The sequence below is a fragment of the Ornithorhynchus anatinus genome, chromosome X3, assembly GCF_004115215.2.
Source record: "Ornithorhynchus anatinus isolate Pmale09 chromosome X3, mOrnAna1.pri.v4, whole genome shotgun sequence".
In the NCBI taxonomy this organism is placed as follows: domain Eukaryota; kingdom Metazoa; phylum Chordata; class Mammalia; order Monotremata; family Ornithorhynchidae; genus Ornithorhynchus; species Ornithorhynchus anatinus.
In genome coordinates, this window is record NC_041751.1 from 24,372,861 (window position 1) to 24,386,926 (window position 14,066).

At 43.5% G+C, this 14,066-nt stretch overlaps 1 protein-coding gene across 1 annotated transcript in view; it reads left to right on the forward strand.

Annotated features, from left to right (window-relative positions):
- Positions 1–13,657, forward strand: part of HSDL2 (hydroxysteroid dehydrogenase like 2) — a 39,948-nt gene extending 26,291 nt beyond the window's left edge. Inside the window, exons 8-12 of the mRNA XM_029053857.2 lie at positions 976–1,170; positions 1,618–1,689; positions 4,414–4,560; positions 5,618–5,746; positions 12,807–13,657. Of these exons, the coding sequence (XP_028909690.2) occupies positions 976–1,170; positions 1,618–1,689; positions 4,414–4,560; positions 5,618–5,746; positions 12,807–12,919 (656 nt within the window). The 3' untranslated portion in view covers positions 12,920–13,657. The remainder of the gene's footprint in view (positions 1–975; positions 1,171–1,617; positions 1,690–4,413; positions 4,561–5,617; positions 5,747–12,806) is intronic.
- The last annotated feature ends 409 nt before the right edge of the window (positions 13,658–14,066 follow it).

Sequence of the window (14,066 nt, forward strand, 5' to 3'; positions counted from 1 at the left end):
GCTGACGTCTCCAGGATCCATACAACCCCATTCAACGTGTGGAGTCACTGCCAGAAAATCAATTTCCTTCCCACTCCTTACTTTCCGAGCAATTTTTCTTCCCCAGCACCTCCCTCTCCTGTCTCCTTCTACTCTCCCCCTCCCTTTCAATTTTTTTTTTAAAGTGAAGAGGTGCTGATAAGCAGGCCCTCACCTTCCAGCTCCTGCCTATCTTTAGCAGAAGCCACAAGGTCACCATGGAGACAGGGGGCATGGCTAATCCCCACAACTACCAGCGGAGGCTGAGGGCCTCAGAGAGAAGAGAAGGGAGGGGCGTGGGGGTGTCAACTGCAGCACCGAGGCGGGACGTGGGGACCGGACTGGAACTCGGGATTAGTTGCCAAGTCGGTAGATCCCAGGCTTGAGGGGATGGAAGTGTGAGGCAGCCAGGTGAAGTTTACTTATAGAGCTCAGGCTTCGTGTTGGGACTGGTTCAGGGGTAGAGCCTAATGAATTGCATGCAGATCTGTGGGGAGAATGCACCCACCCCAATCCAGCCGCTCACGATGCATCCACGTTTTCCAGGAACACATCACAGGTCTATTGGGGGTTACTTCTGTATGATGAAATGAAGTAATGGGTGGGGCTGTCTGTGATCACCAGTCAGTAAGAAATGCATGCCTAACCTATCGATATTGTAAACCTCTTAATAAGCATATCCTCTATCTCCCAAGCCTGGTTTTATTTGGGGATTTATTTTTTTTTCACATCTTCTCTTTGGGAGGTCTCTCTTCCAGTTGTTCCAGAGATGGGCTTTTCGTGAGCTAGGTTTCTCTGAAAAACCTACTAATTTGGAAGGGCTTATTCCCAGCTCTTATCCAATTAATGGGGTTTTCTTGTGTGAACAATGATGACATTCACTCATCGTTTACTCCCTGCCTCTGATATTTGGTTTCTGATGATAAACAATGGCAGTATATTTTTATTTCCTTGTAGCCATACATACTGCTGCAATGGATATGTTGGGAGGATCTGGTGTAGAGAACCAGTGCAGGAAAGTTGACATCATTGCGGATGCTGCGTATTCCATTTTTAATAAGCCAATAACTTTTACCGGCAACTTTGTTATTGATGAACAACTGCTGAGGGAAGATGGGATAGAAGATTTTGACATCTATGCAGTTAAACCAGGTAATATTTTCAAGTATTGGGACTGGTATTTTATGGGAAATGATTAAAAAAAACAGCCATAGAACTTGTCGAAATTTTGTTGGTTACAATTATATTTTTTAAAATGCAGAATACAGAATTTTGTCCTGCAGTGTAGGCTCCCTGGAAAAAAAAAAAAAAGCAGCGAACGGAAGGCATATTCAATGGTTTCATTCTGTCCTCCTGGGCTACCTTTCCCCAATCAGTAAAAACTGTTCTGCAAGAAGGAAGTACTTGTGGGGAGAAGCACAAGCAATTTGCCCAAGCATTTGGCAGTGAATATGACACTTCAAGTCTGCACAGATCTTGAGAAGAACGAACAGCATTAATAGTTGATCAGTGGGAATTTTTGCTTTATCAACTGTGCATCCAGCTCTGAAAATCTTGTCTTTGCCCAACTGATATATTCCCTGCTTTTCTTTTACATAGGCCACCCTTTGCTCCCGGACTTCTTCTTAGATGACCATCCTGATGAATTAGCCTTGAAAATGGAAGCACAGGGTAAGATGCTAACAGTGTTTTTTACAAATAGGTATAAAAGCATCTTCAGGGCTACTGTTAGTGTTCCTTTTAAAATATAAAACAGATTTTGTTTTCCACCCCCGGAACATACTATAAAAAACTGTAGAAGTGAGCATTTTCTTCTGCTAGCCTTGACACGGGAGTAAGGGGCTGTTTTTTTTCTCCCAACAGTTGAAGATGGGAAAGTATTAAGTTCTTAATATTATACACGAATCCTTAAAAAGATTGGCTGGTTATCCTAATCAGATTCTGCCTCTCTTCCTGATGGGGCTGTGGTTTGTCTTTGAAGTATTTGTTTATTCTTAGGAAGAATCCACCCCAGTTATATTAATAGTAGCTGTAATAGAATTATTCCTGATTTCTGCTAATGGATTCAGAATGAGAAAGTTTTGCAGTCGTCCTCACCGTTATACTGGATGTCTGTATAGCGTGGATTGCCACCTTACCCTGTAGCTGAAGATTTGGTTGGGGCTCTTCTATGTTAGCGATTCTATTAGTGATGGATTCGCTTGCTGTTTTCGCTGCTTTGTTAGAGAGCAAATCAGTCGAAGGCAGACCTGCTTTTCTACCAGAAGAGCAAATTTTATCTGTAGGACTGTGAACCCAGGGCTGGCTCAGCAGAGGGTAGAGACGTGGGCCATCTGGATCCAAGCAAATACTTACTGACCTTTCACATACAGTGTTTCCAATCCGTCAGGACAGTGTTCGCACACAGTCCGCTTCAGACCCCTAGATGCTTGGAGTCTGGTTCCACCACAAACATTGCTTAATTTTAGTCATACAGTAACAAGGATGAAATCAAATGATGAGAGGTTCAAGGTTTAATCCGTGGACAGCAGTCACGAATTGTAGACCCATGGTCTGAATAAAGACAAAAATGAATGTATTTTTCTTTCAGTCGGGATTTTTTTCAGCCCAGAGGAAAATTCAGTCACATTACCATGAAGTAATCGTCTGCACTTGAGGATGTTTGGTTAAGGTTCATCTGAATCTAGTGCATTCACATTCAGACATGTTGAATTTTTGGGTCCCGGTGATTCAGAGTCCCTTTCTTAACCATTGTTTAGCATAGTGGTGGTGATGCATTGAGCCTTTAATATGCTGATGGATGCTCTGGCCCTGGTTTTTTTTTGTTTGTTTTTGATTAGATTGTGGAAAACTTTCAAATGGGTTAGTACAGCAAGAATCTTGCTTAAGAATGCACACAGTGCAGAGGGGAGTGTTGGTCAATGACCCTTTTTACCCACACACATGGAATAGGATCTCACCATCAGTAACACGATCTTCGAAAATGATTGACGGCTACATCGAGGACCCATAACGTAAAATATCACACTGCTTCTGATTTATTTCCTGAGTGACTGAAATTTTCCAGCAAAACCAATTCGAAGGGAATTGTAGGGGGAATGAGCAAGGGGCTAATTAGATTCTGCTTACAGTAGGTACTTAAATATGCATTCCAGACCATGAGTTTGTCAACCAGTAAATATTTGCCGAACATAATTGCCTGGAACAGTGTCTAATGACCACATAATTCTGTTAACTAAATATGCGTGAGTTTCGAGGAAAGGGCAACAAATCTCAGAAGTCTAAAATAGTTCAGAAACAGATTCTCTTAATCCATTGTTTCAAAACACTGCAGCCAACACCTCAGTTTCTGCAACTGTTCAAAAAAAAAAAATCTATGGAAACATTCGAGCTGTCAGATAGGTACAGCGAATTTCAGCCTCTGCATCCAGCAGAGGAGCTTTCTATTGATTCAACAACCACCTCCTCAGCCCCATCTGCTGGGGCTCTACGGACTTTGACTTCCTCCTTTTTTCTGGTGAATGGACCTCTGACCTAGATTAAGCCGGGGATGGTTTCCACTCCATTAGTAGGTAACAAAGGGGCTTTTTTTAGACCTTCTCTCATCCCAGTTTTCCAAAATCAGTCCCACACCTTTGGAGCTCAAACCCGAGTTGGGTCCGCATTGATTCAGGTGAGCCGTAGCCTCAGGATGTCGCCGAGCGAGACGAGCGACGTCCCAAAATTTGCTTGTCTTCCACTTGGCGCCGGGGCTGAAGCTGACCAGTGCACAGTGTGGATCGGGTTGGAGCCTCAGCCTCTGGACCAAAGATCAGTGCTTGGGAGAGGGGGGTCTGCTCTGGGCAGTAGCTTGGGCTTTGATGGGACAAGCTGCCTTTTTTTCCAGTGGGCACGACTTTTCTGCCTGTCTCCCCCGATTAGACTGTAAGCCCGTCAAAGGGCAGGGACCGTCTCTATCTGTTGCCGATTTGTACATTCCAAGCGCTTAGAACAGTGCTCTGCACATAGTAAGTGCTCAATAAATACTATTGAATGAATGAATGAATGAATAGCAAAGCTGAGGAAGCTGCTCCAGTGGATAAATACGCCTCCACATGAACAGAAGGGTCTGAACCATTCTGGCACCCACTCTGACTGGCGATTGTATATATCAGCTTACTGGTGGAATTGGGGTGTAGGCGTTTGTTCAAAATTGAATCTTACGTGCTCTGTTGTGGAATAGGGAGAATGCCACGTTATGACAGTAAGCGCGCTGTGGGCAGAGAATGCGTCTGTTATATTGTTACATTGTACTCTCCCAGGTGCTCAGTACAGTGTTCCGTACACAGTAAGTGTTCAATAAATACAGTTGGTTGGTTGGTTGATAAACATCGATGCCGGGAACATTTCTTTTAGGTGCTACTCCGGCATTTGCAGAGGTGACACAAGAGCAAGTAACTACCCCTTCTGGAGCCGTCGAACAAACTTTTAAAATCGTTAAGGCAGCTCTGAGTGAAGAAGTTGTGAAGTCTACCCAGGCAATTTATCTGTTTGAACTATCTGGTAAGGAAAAAGTCCACAAATTATTCTATATTCTATTACTCCGTAATTATTAGCGTAAATTATTCCTCTGGGTGATTCAAGTGGCAGTAACCTCTGAATTGGCCAATTACGTAGTAGACTCCCCAGAGAACTATGTAAAATGACAAGCCCCCTACTTGTAAGTCCAGTTGGAAGCTTATCCTCATGAGTACATGCCCAACTAGTGATAGCAATCGGTCGGGAATCGGTCGGGTGGTCGGGTCGTTGATAAGCACTCCCTGTGGGCCAGAGAACTTGACTGAATCCACATCTTTGGTTCCGTCCTTGCGCCTTTCCTCAGCCTTTACAGAGCATTGTGTATGTTGGAAATGCTATTGACTGTTTTAGATTGAAAGAGCAAATAGGTGCGTGGATATGGCAATGACATAATGCAAAATCCAGTAATTAATAGAAGCAAATTATTTCGGGCAGGTATTTGAGGAGAAAATCAGCGGGCGAGTCGGAGAAGGAGCAGGGGAGATTTTAGGGAGATTTTATTCCTAGACACTCATCCAGAGGAGCTTAGCTGCCCATTTGAGAAATGTGACTGTTGTCTATCGAGAGCATCCATAGTGCAGTCTGGTTGTGGTGAGTTTATTAGTGAAGTAAAGCAAATATTCTCCACCTCAGGATGACCCACTCTGTAAAGCCTATCACATAGCCTACCACCCAGAAGCATTCCTGCTTTATGAGAGGTCATTTTTCTGAATCTATTTTAAGTCTGCCCTGTCCTCGTCAAAAAGATTGCTTTCCCCGTTTGCCACAAAGAGTGTGCAGCGTTACCCTGGATCACAGGTTGCCCAGTAGCCAACCTACTAATAGGTTGTAAAATTTAGAGCAAGGAGTGGACTGTGATTTCACTCTGTCCTGGTTAGGGGCAACCCTTTGGAGATAGCAGAGGGACATTTGATTATGCATGACTTAATGGACGCGGGTGACTGCAGATGTACAGGTTTGAGAAATAACCTGACTTGGGGAGAGGCAGTAGAAATTGAGCTCAGAGCAACAGTCTTGTGACATAACTTATTCTTCCGCTTAGGTGAGAATGGTGGAACCTGGTACCTGGATCTCAAGAACAACAGTGGCAGTGCTGGGTATGGAGCACCACCTGATAAAGTCGATGTAGTAATGACCATGTCCACCAGTGACTTTGTGAAAATGTTTTCAGGTAAGCTTCCGAGGAATTAGCCGTGGATAAATGAATTGGTTTGGTTTTCTTCAAAGAGCCTAATGGTCGCGTGATATGTTCTGCCCCGACGTTTTCATCTGGGGGACAGACGGGGACCGTGACCAAGGTCAGAGAGTCTTGGGAACAGTAGTCACAACGACAAAACTTACCCTGAAGAGCCTATCTTTGCTCTCGTTGCTGTCTTCTTGCCCATATCCAGGGCTCTTGCTTCACTTGAGTCCCGTGCCAATGCCCTTCTCCTCAAGTGGCAGAGCACTCAATACTGATGACCCTGGTGGTGACTGTAGTGGTCTTTTTTTTTCTCCGTTCCCCCTCCCACCCCTTGGAATGGTATTTGTTAAGCACTTCCTATTTTCACCTTACAAAATGTTAGGTGCTGGGGTAGATGCAACATGATCAGGTTGGGGACGGTCCATATCCCACATGGGGCCCACAGTCTCGGTGTTTTACAGATGAGGTAACTGAGGCCCAGAGAAGTCACACAGCAGCAGACGTGACACTACCAGGCCCGTACCCTTCTTTCCACTCGACCGTGCTGCTTTTCAGCCTTCTGTCATAACCGTGCTGCTTTTCAGCCTTCTGTCATAAGCGACAGATAAGGCTTGCTCCGGTCACAAAGACATCCTGACACAGTGCCATGTTCCTGCCAGGTCAGTGGATGCCCCAAGCGAGTGAGCAGGTGAATTGTATGAACTAAAGTTGTTTATGGTCAAAATGACCATAGGGTGGCAAGCTTCTTGTGGGCCGGGATTTTTTTTTTAATGGTATTTAAGTGCTGTCAAAGAAAACCTCATGGACTCTGCACTGTATTCAAGCCGGTATGTCAGAGACAGGTTTACTTCTCCTAGCGCTAGTAGGGAGCAGAGTTGACAGAGTTTCCCCTGCTAGGCAAGATCAACTCAGCTCCAGCGCAGTAGTGCTTGGCACATAGTAAGCAGCTAACAAATACCATAATTATTATTGTTGTTATAATACTCTGGCAGCAATAAATTCCCAGTGGGGCCATTTCCCATCCCTGCTCTGTTCTCCAGGTGAGCAAATATCACTGATAAGCTGGCAGGGGTCCTGACCTTGCTAAAGAAGGAACTGAGCTTCCTCCTGTCTTGAGTTGATATGCTAATCTCCCTGATAAGATTGGCGGGATGGACAAAGGGAGAAAGGATATGTGATTTGCCCGCCTTGATTATCCTGCTATGAGACAGTCAGGCAGGCCTAGAGGCAAAACAGCTCAGAGAGGAAGAGAAAGGGACAAGTCTAAATCCCTGACCACTGTGCTTCTTAAGTGCTTATTATATGCCAGGCAGCATGGCCCAGTGGAAAGAACACAGGCCTGAGAGCCAGTTCCGCCACTTGTCTGCTGTGTCACCATGGGCAAGTCACTTTATTTTCATTCAGTCGTATTTATTGAGTGCTTAGTGTGTGCAGAGCAGGCTCTCGTTATATCTCGGCTAGACTACTGTGTCAGCCTTCTCTCCGATCTCCCTTCCTCCTCTCTCGCCCCGCTCCAGTCTATTCTTCACTCCGCTGCCGGGCTCATCTTCCCGCAGAAACGATCCGGGCATGTCACTCCCCTTCTTAAACACCTCCAGTGGTCACCTATCGACCTCCGCTCCGAACAAAAACTCCTCACTCTAGGCTTCAAGGCTCTCCATCACCTCGCCCCTTCCTATCTCTCCTCCCTTCTCTCTTTCTACCGCCCACCCCGCACGCTCCGCTCCTCCGCCGCCCACCTCCTCGCCGTCCCCTGGTCTCGCCTATCCCGCCGTCGACCCCCGGGCCACGTCCTCCCGCGGTCCCGGAACGCCCTCCCTCCTCACCTCCGCCAAACTGATTCTCTTCCCCTCTTCGAAACCCTACTTAAAACTCACCTCCTCCAAGAGGCCTTCCCAGACTGAGCTCCCCTTCTCCCTCTACTCCCTCTACCGCCCCCCCCCACCTCTCCGCAGCTTAACCCTCTTTTCCCCCCATCTCCCTCCGCTCCTCCCCCTCTCCCTTCCCATCCTCGGCACTGTACTCATCTGCTCAATGGTATATATTTTCATTACCCTATTTATTTTGTTAATGAAATGTACATCGCCTTGATTCTATTTAGTCGCCATTGTTTTTACGAGACGTTCTTCCCCTCGACTCTATTTATCGCCATCGTTCTCGTCCGTCCGTCTCCCCCGATTAGACCGTAAGCCCGTCAAAGGGCAGGGACTGTCTCTATCTGTTGCCGACTTGTTCATTCCAAGCGCTTAGTACAGTGCTCTGCACATAGTAAGCGCTCAATAAATACTATTGAATACTAAACGCTTGGAAAGTACAATTCGGCAACAGAGACAATCCCTACCCAACAGTGGGCTCACAGTCTAGAAGGCTCACAGTCTCTGTCTCAGTTACCTCATCTGTAAAATGGGGATTAAGACTGTGAGCCCCATATGGGACAGAGATTGGATCTGAGGCAGTTACCTCATCTCTCCCCCCGGGCTGGGCTTGGCACATAGTAAGAGCTAAACAAATACCACTATTATCATTATTATTTCTTTGCACTAAGTGCTGGGGTAGGTGCAGGCTAATCAGGTTGGATCCAGTCCATGTCCCACATGGACATGCCATGGGGCTCACAATCTTAATTCCCCTTTTCCAGAGGAAGTAACTGAGGCCCAGAGAAGTTAAGTGACTTGCCTAAGGTCACACAGCAGACAGGTGATAGAGCCCAGGTTAGAACCCAGATCTTTCCGACTCCCAGGCCCGTGCTCTACCCACTAGGATTGCGTCTACCAACTTTGTTTTATTGTACTTTCCCAAGCAGTTGGTGCGCGCTCAATAAGTATCACACTAGCTGCCTGAGTAAACACATTGGATATTTTCAGGATTCTTCCGGAGCCTTTTCACTACACGAGACGCTCAAGGTGGTTCTTCAGTCAGAAACTTTCACCACAGATTGTATCTCCTGAGCAGGCCCTCCCTTTCCTCTGTCTATTTCACTCCCCCTGCTCCCCCTGGTGAGGTGTGAGCAGGGTACAAGTATTAACTGTCATGGGGCATTAAAATGCCCGTAGCCAAGTTGAAATTTTTAGCCACGCTGAAATGTTTAGGACCTGCATATTTGAGTTCTGCACAGGCTACTAATGAGAAATAGAATTCCCGGATAAACATTCCTGTTTTCAGTCCTGTTCCTGGATGCTAAAGGTTTAGAAGCATTTTGATCATTTTTTCAACTTGCATTTCTACTTTTGTGAAATCAGTTATACATAATTACTACATACCTCCTTTCTACTCGGTGATTCTGGAAATATTTTGGCAGATCGTTTTGGTAGTGCTGAGTGTGTATTATAAGACTTGAGCAGCATCAAAGTCCCATAGTGCCCTAGATGAAAAGCAGGGAAGACGTCAGGAGGCGGTGAAAGTTTTATTCAACATTCAGTCATGATTGATTTGATGTATGGTTGTGAATGAATGGGAAGTTGAAAAATCATAATTCATATATAATCAGACGATTGACAATATGGTTCTAATACGCAAAAACGTACGTTTTTAAGAAATCACAGATTAGCATATTGCTGTAAAGAGCTATTTTTAAAAAGGAAAAGGAAAATAGAATGGCCTAGTGTTCATCCCCAGGAATATTTCCCGTAATGCGTGAGTCATGAAAGTTTACTTTGAAAATTAGATTCTTGTTGGGGTGGAGTTGAAAATGATTTATTAGTATCTTGAATTTGCATAGCTCTTTGGAAAAATAAAAGTGTTTCTCATCAATAGTGTCCTTTGATCCTTCCAGCATCCTTTTGAAGTAGGGAAAACGAATACTAAAAAACTTCTAAAAATCTCTAAAAGCCAAAGAAATTGCAGTGGATGATGATTCCACTTGGGATGGAGGGGTTAAAGCAGCAGCACGGGAAGCAGCGTGGCTCAGTGGAAAGAGCCTGGGCTTCGGAGTCAGGGGTCATGGGTTGGACTCCCGGCTCTGCCGCTTGTCAGCTGTGTGACTGTGGGCAAGTCACTTAACTTCTCTGTGCCTCTGTTACCTCATCTATAAAATGGGGATTAACTGTGAGCCTCACGTGGGACAACCTGAGTACCCTGTATCTACCCCAGCGCTTAAAACAGTGCTCTGCACATAGTAAGCGCTTAATAAATACCAACATTATTATTATTATTATTAAAAATAAAATGTAGCCAGTACTGGACCTCACCCCCCTCTCAGGGTCGCACCTGGAGAATTTCCAGTACCCTGCCAGTCTCAACTTTGGGAGGGAGACTTTCCTAGCTTGGGCAGTGGCTAGCTAGTGGAAGGCAATCTACTACGAGTCAAAACTCACCTGTACCGGGCAGCACCGGCCCAGGAGAGAGTCGAGGGCGGAGACTCAAGTTTACCGCTCGGAAGAAGGCAGTGGTAAACCGCTTCCTTATTTTTACCGTGTAAAATATCTATGGCTACACAACCGGAGCGATTGCTGATGGAGGCAGGGTGTTCTGGGAAAGATGTGTCCATGGTATCGCTATGGGTCGGAGACGACTCGACGGCATAAAACGAGACAAGACTGGACCTCACCACCCCTTCCACTTTCCTTAGGTCTCCATTTTATCCCTTTTGGGCTCTGGAACAGTATGTGGGGTGGTGAGGGGAGAGAGGAGATAAAAAGAGAAAAATCAAGAAAAGGTGCAGTGAAGATAGCTGTAATGCAATTTAAATTCTTAAGAGCAGATAATGGAGTCAATATAGGCTTGTGCAAAGTCCATGTATTTATGGATTACTCAGTGAACTTAAATACAGTCCCCTGGAAAATCCCAGTTGAAAACCACCGGTTTATATTATCTCTGGTTTTAACCCTGCCTCCCATTTTAATATTCCACTAGTGTTTTGCAAGAAGGGTCAATCGGAAAGCTTTCGTCCTTTTTTTTTTCTTTCGGATGATCTTTTAGATTCTAGAGTGCGTTTGTAGCGGTAGGGCTGTTTCTGTTCATGGAATTCTTATAAATATATCAACAGCATAATAAATGGCAGTTCCACCCGTAAATATTAGCAAAAATCCAAATTAACAAACCCCTCGGACTTCTCACTAGTGTGGGTGACTTTGCCACTCCCTCTCCTCTGAATGACTGGGTCTGATTGATCAGTGTCCTCTTCGAACATAAAAGGACAAATAGCCAAATAACCTATGGATATGTTTTTATACAGATATATATATGCGGGTTTATAGTAGTAGTTTGTAATCAAAGATGAGAACTGGGCAAGTTATTCTAAATTAGTATTTCTTCTTTTGGCCAGAAGAGGCCAATAGAGCTCTTTCACAATACTTCTTAAGCAGAAACAAGAACCCTGTGTGGACAAAATCTTATTTCCTGCAGGGAACTCTGAACTCTAATGTTGCCTTTAGTATATTATAAACTTTACTGGCAAGGTTTTCTAAACATTTGTGTAGTACTTCAGAAGATGAAAGATCTGACTCGAGGAAATCTGTTCTCATTAACTCGGTGGCAGATTCTAGGGGCACAGATGTTCAAGCCGGTTTTTCCCTCTGCACCTGAAGATCATAAAGTCAGATCTTTATTGTAGTATTTACTGCTCTTATTGCAATACTCTTCAATCAAAATGGAGAGAAAGGAGGTGTGGAAGCCATGAACTGAGAGAGCTCTGAAATCAAGGGAAGCCCTTTGGGACATACTTGCCCAAGTTGCAGTAAACGGGCTCAGCTTGGCCTTGTCTACCAAAAGAGAATAGTTTTATTCATTAATTAATTCAATTGTTTTTATTGAGCACTTACTGTGTGCAGAGCACTGTACTGAGCGCTTGGGAGATTGCAATATACCAATAAAAAGACACATTCCCTTCCCACAGTGAGTTTACAGTCTAGAGGGTAGAGGTGGAGACAGACATTAATAGAAATAATTAGCCCATTTGGCAGGGGGGGGGGGGGGCGGGATAATAATTCTCACTCCTGAGGAACTGTTTTCCTTGCTGCTGAAGATGACTTTTATTTTCAACATTTATCGTGTGCAGCGATCCGTTCTATTTATTCCCTGTAGGGAATTACAGAGGAAATAGAAAAGATGACCGGTGCCCTTGAGGAGCTTAGAATCTATTGGGGGAAAACGTGACAGACACACATCGGCATTAGGCACATATAGAGAAGCCAGATATAATTCTGTAACCCAAGTGAGAGAAGATTGCACATAACTAATGTGTGCGTGAATATGTGTGTACAGACACACACTCATATTGTACTTTCCAAGCGCTTAGTAAAGTGCTCTGCACACAGTAAGTGCTCAGTAAATCCGATTGCATGAGTATAACTGGATGTATAGTGCTCCAGATGATCTTGTAATGGGGTGGCATTCTTGCAGTCTCCCCCAAGACTTGAGAGTTCTGAAGGCAGGGAGAGGCATTGTTAAGCCAGAGGGGAGATGGAAGGGCCATTTCAAAAGGAATTTCCTGCCTCAAATGCATTCGGGTGTTTTAATCAGGTTTTGGTTATACAAATTGAATTACCAATTGTTGTACTTTATACACAGGTATATAATGGTAAATCACATGAACTCTAAAGGAAAGAAGCTATCCATGCCCAGTCCTTATAGAGTTATCAACTTTCATATAAATATTACATTTATTCATACTATGTTTTCAAACTTAAATCTTAAAATGGAGTGTAAAATATTCAAAAGTGTTGAATGCTAAAATTGATAGGGAATACTTTCTCTCCATCAAACCACTTATTTTCAGGATGCTCATTTTCATCCAGAAATATTGTTTGCACAGTACAGTGCTGACTTTATCAAATGTAGAAATGTAATAGCTTGTTTTTGTGGTTTTTTAATTATTATTTCCATTCATCTCTTTTGGGTATGGGTGTGTATAATGATTATACTTTGGATCTTTGCGATGGTGTAAAATACATTAACACTAATGATAGTCTTTCTGCACCTCCTCATGACAGAGAATATTGCAGAGCTGTAGTAGAGTATTTCAAAATACTACTGGATTGAGTGCTCATTTCCAAATGCATTATCGTGTACTTTTTTTCCTTTTTAAAGCTTTTGTTCTTTCTCATTTTAGGAAAACTAAAGCCAACCATGGCTTTCATGTCAGGAAAGCTGAAGATTAAAGGTAACATGTCTCTGGCCATCAAATTGGAAAGATTAATGAACCAAGTGAACTCCAGACTGTAACAGGAAAGGCGTCATACCATGTAAACCACCAGCCTTAAGTAAAAAAACCTCCTTGTTAAAAGCACTAATGTTTGATTTTTTTTTAAAGTTTCATTAAGTGATTCAAGTTTGTGCTAATAGAATTTTTATGTCAGTGCAACTGGAAAGGGTAATTTAAACAAAGCCTATCTGCTTCCATCCAGACCTGTGAGGTGTACTCATTCCCCAGTGTGCTCTACTCTTATCACATATCATATTTTTTGTGAGGTGCTGGATTAAATCCACCTAGCAAGTAGGACTAGTTATCGTGTGTCATTCATTGTTCATCAGCCTAAAGGCATTTCCCTTTATTGTCAGAAGCTAAGCAAGCTGCTCCTTATCCAAACCCTAGTGACCTAGGAAGCAAAATCGAGTTAAAATCTGTTCTCTCACAAAATCTTTTTAATCAGGTACTGTAGTAAAGTGAGATAATTTTAAAATTAATTTTGGATATGGAATAAATTAAAATCTTAGTGTCGGGTTTATGTACCCTCTTTTTAAGAAATCTTTCGGTGATTCATTTTGACAGGTACAAGTATACTATTAGCAAGAAGAGTTTGTAAGCAGTGAAACAAGCTCACACATTGGTCTTTTTGGTTAGTTTTCTAGCAGCAAAAATACTTTAATGTAATTCAACTACAGTGTTTGCAGCATACATTCTGTTTCCCCCGAAGTATGTGTAAATGCACTGAAATAAAAATAAATGTTTTTCTCTTCCTAGTTTTTGTGTGATTAGACAGTAATATATTTGGATGAAAAACCACAGGAAAACCCACTAATTTAAGCTACTGTATTCATCTGCATAATTGTCCCATGTTTTGCATAATATTGGCAAATCTAAAACAGGGAAGGGGCTGTTTATGTGGGGAATTACGTCTAGCGATAGAGAAGCAAACAGAGGAGAACAAAAGGGGACAGAGGAGGAAGGAAGGGAGGGAGAAACCTAGACGTGGTCTCTTCTAATGTACTTTTAGAAGGGCTGCATACAATAGGCACTCAGTGAATTTTGATAACCCCCACTCCCTGACATGATTACTCTTATGGTATTTGTTAAGCACTTTGTTAAGCACTTTGCCACTTTGTGGCAACCTTTCTTCAAAGCCCTGGAGCAGATACAAGCTAGTCAGGT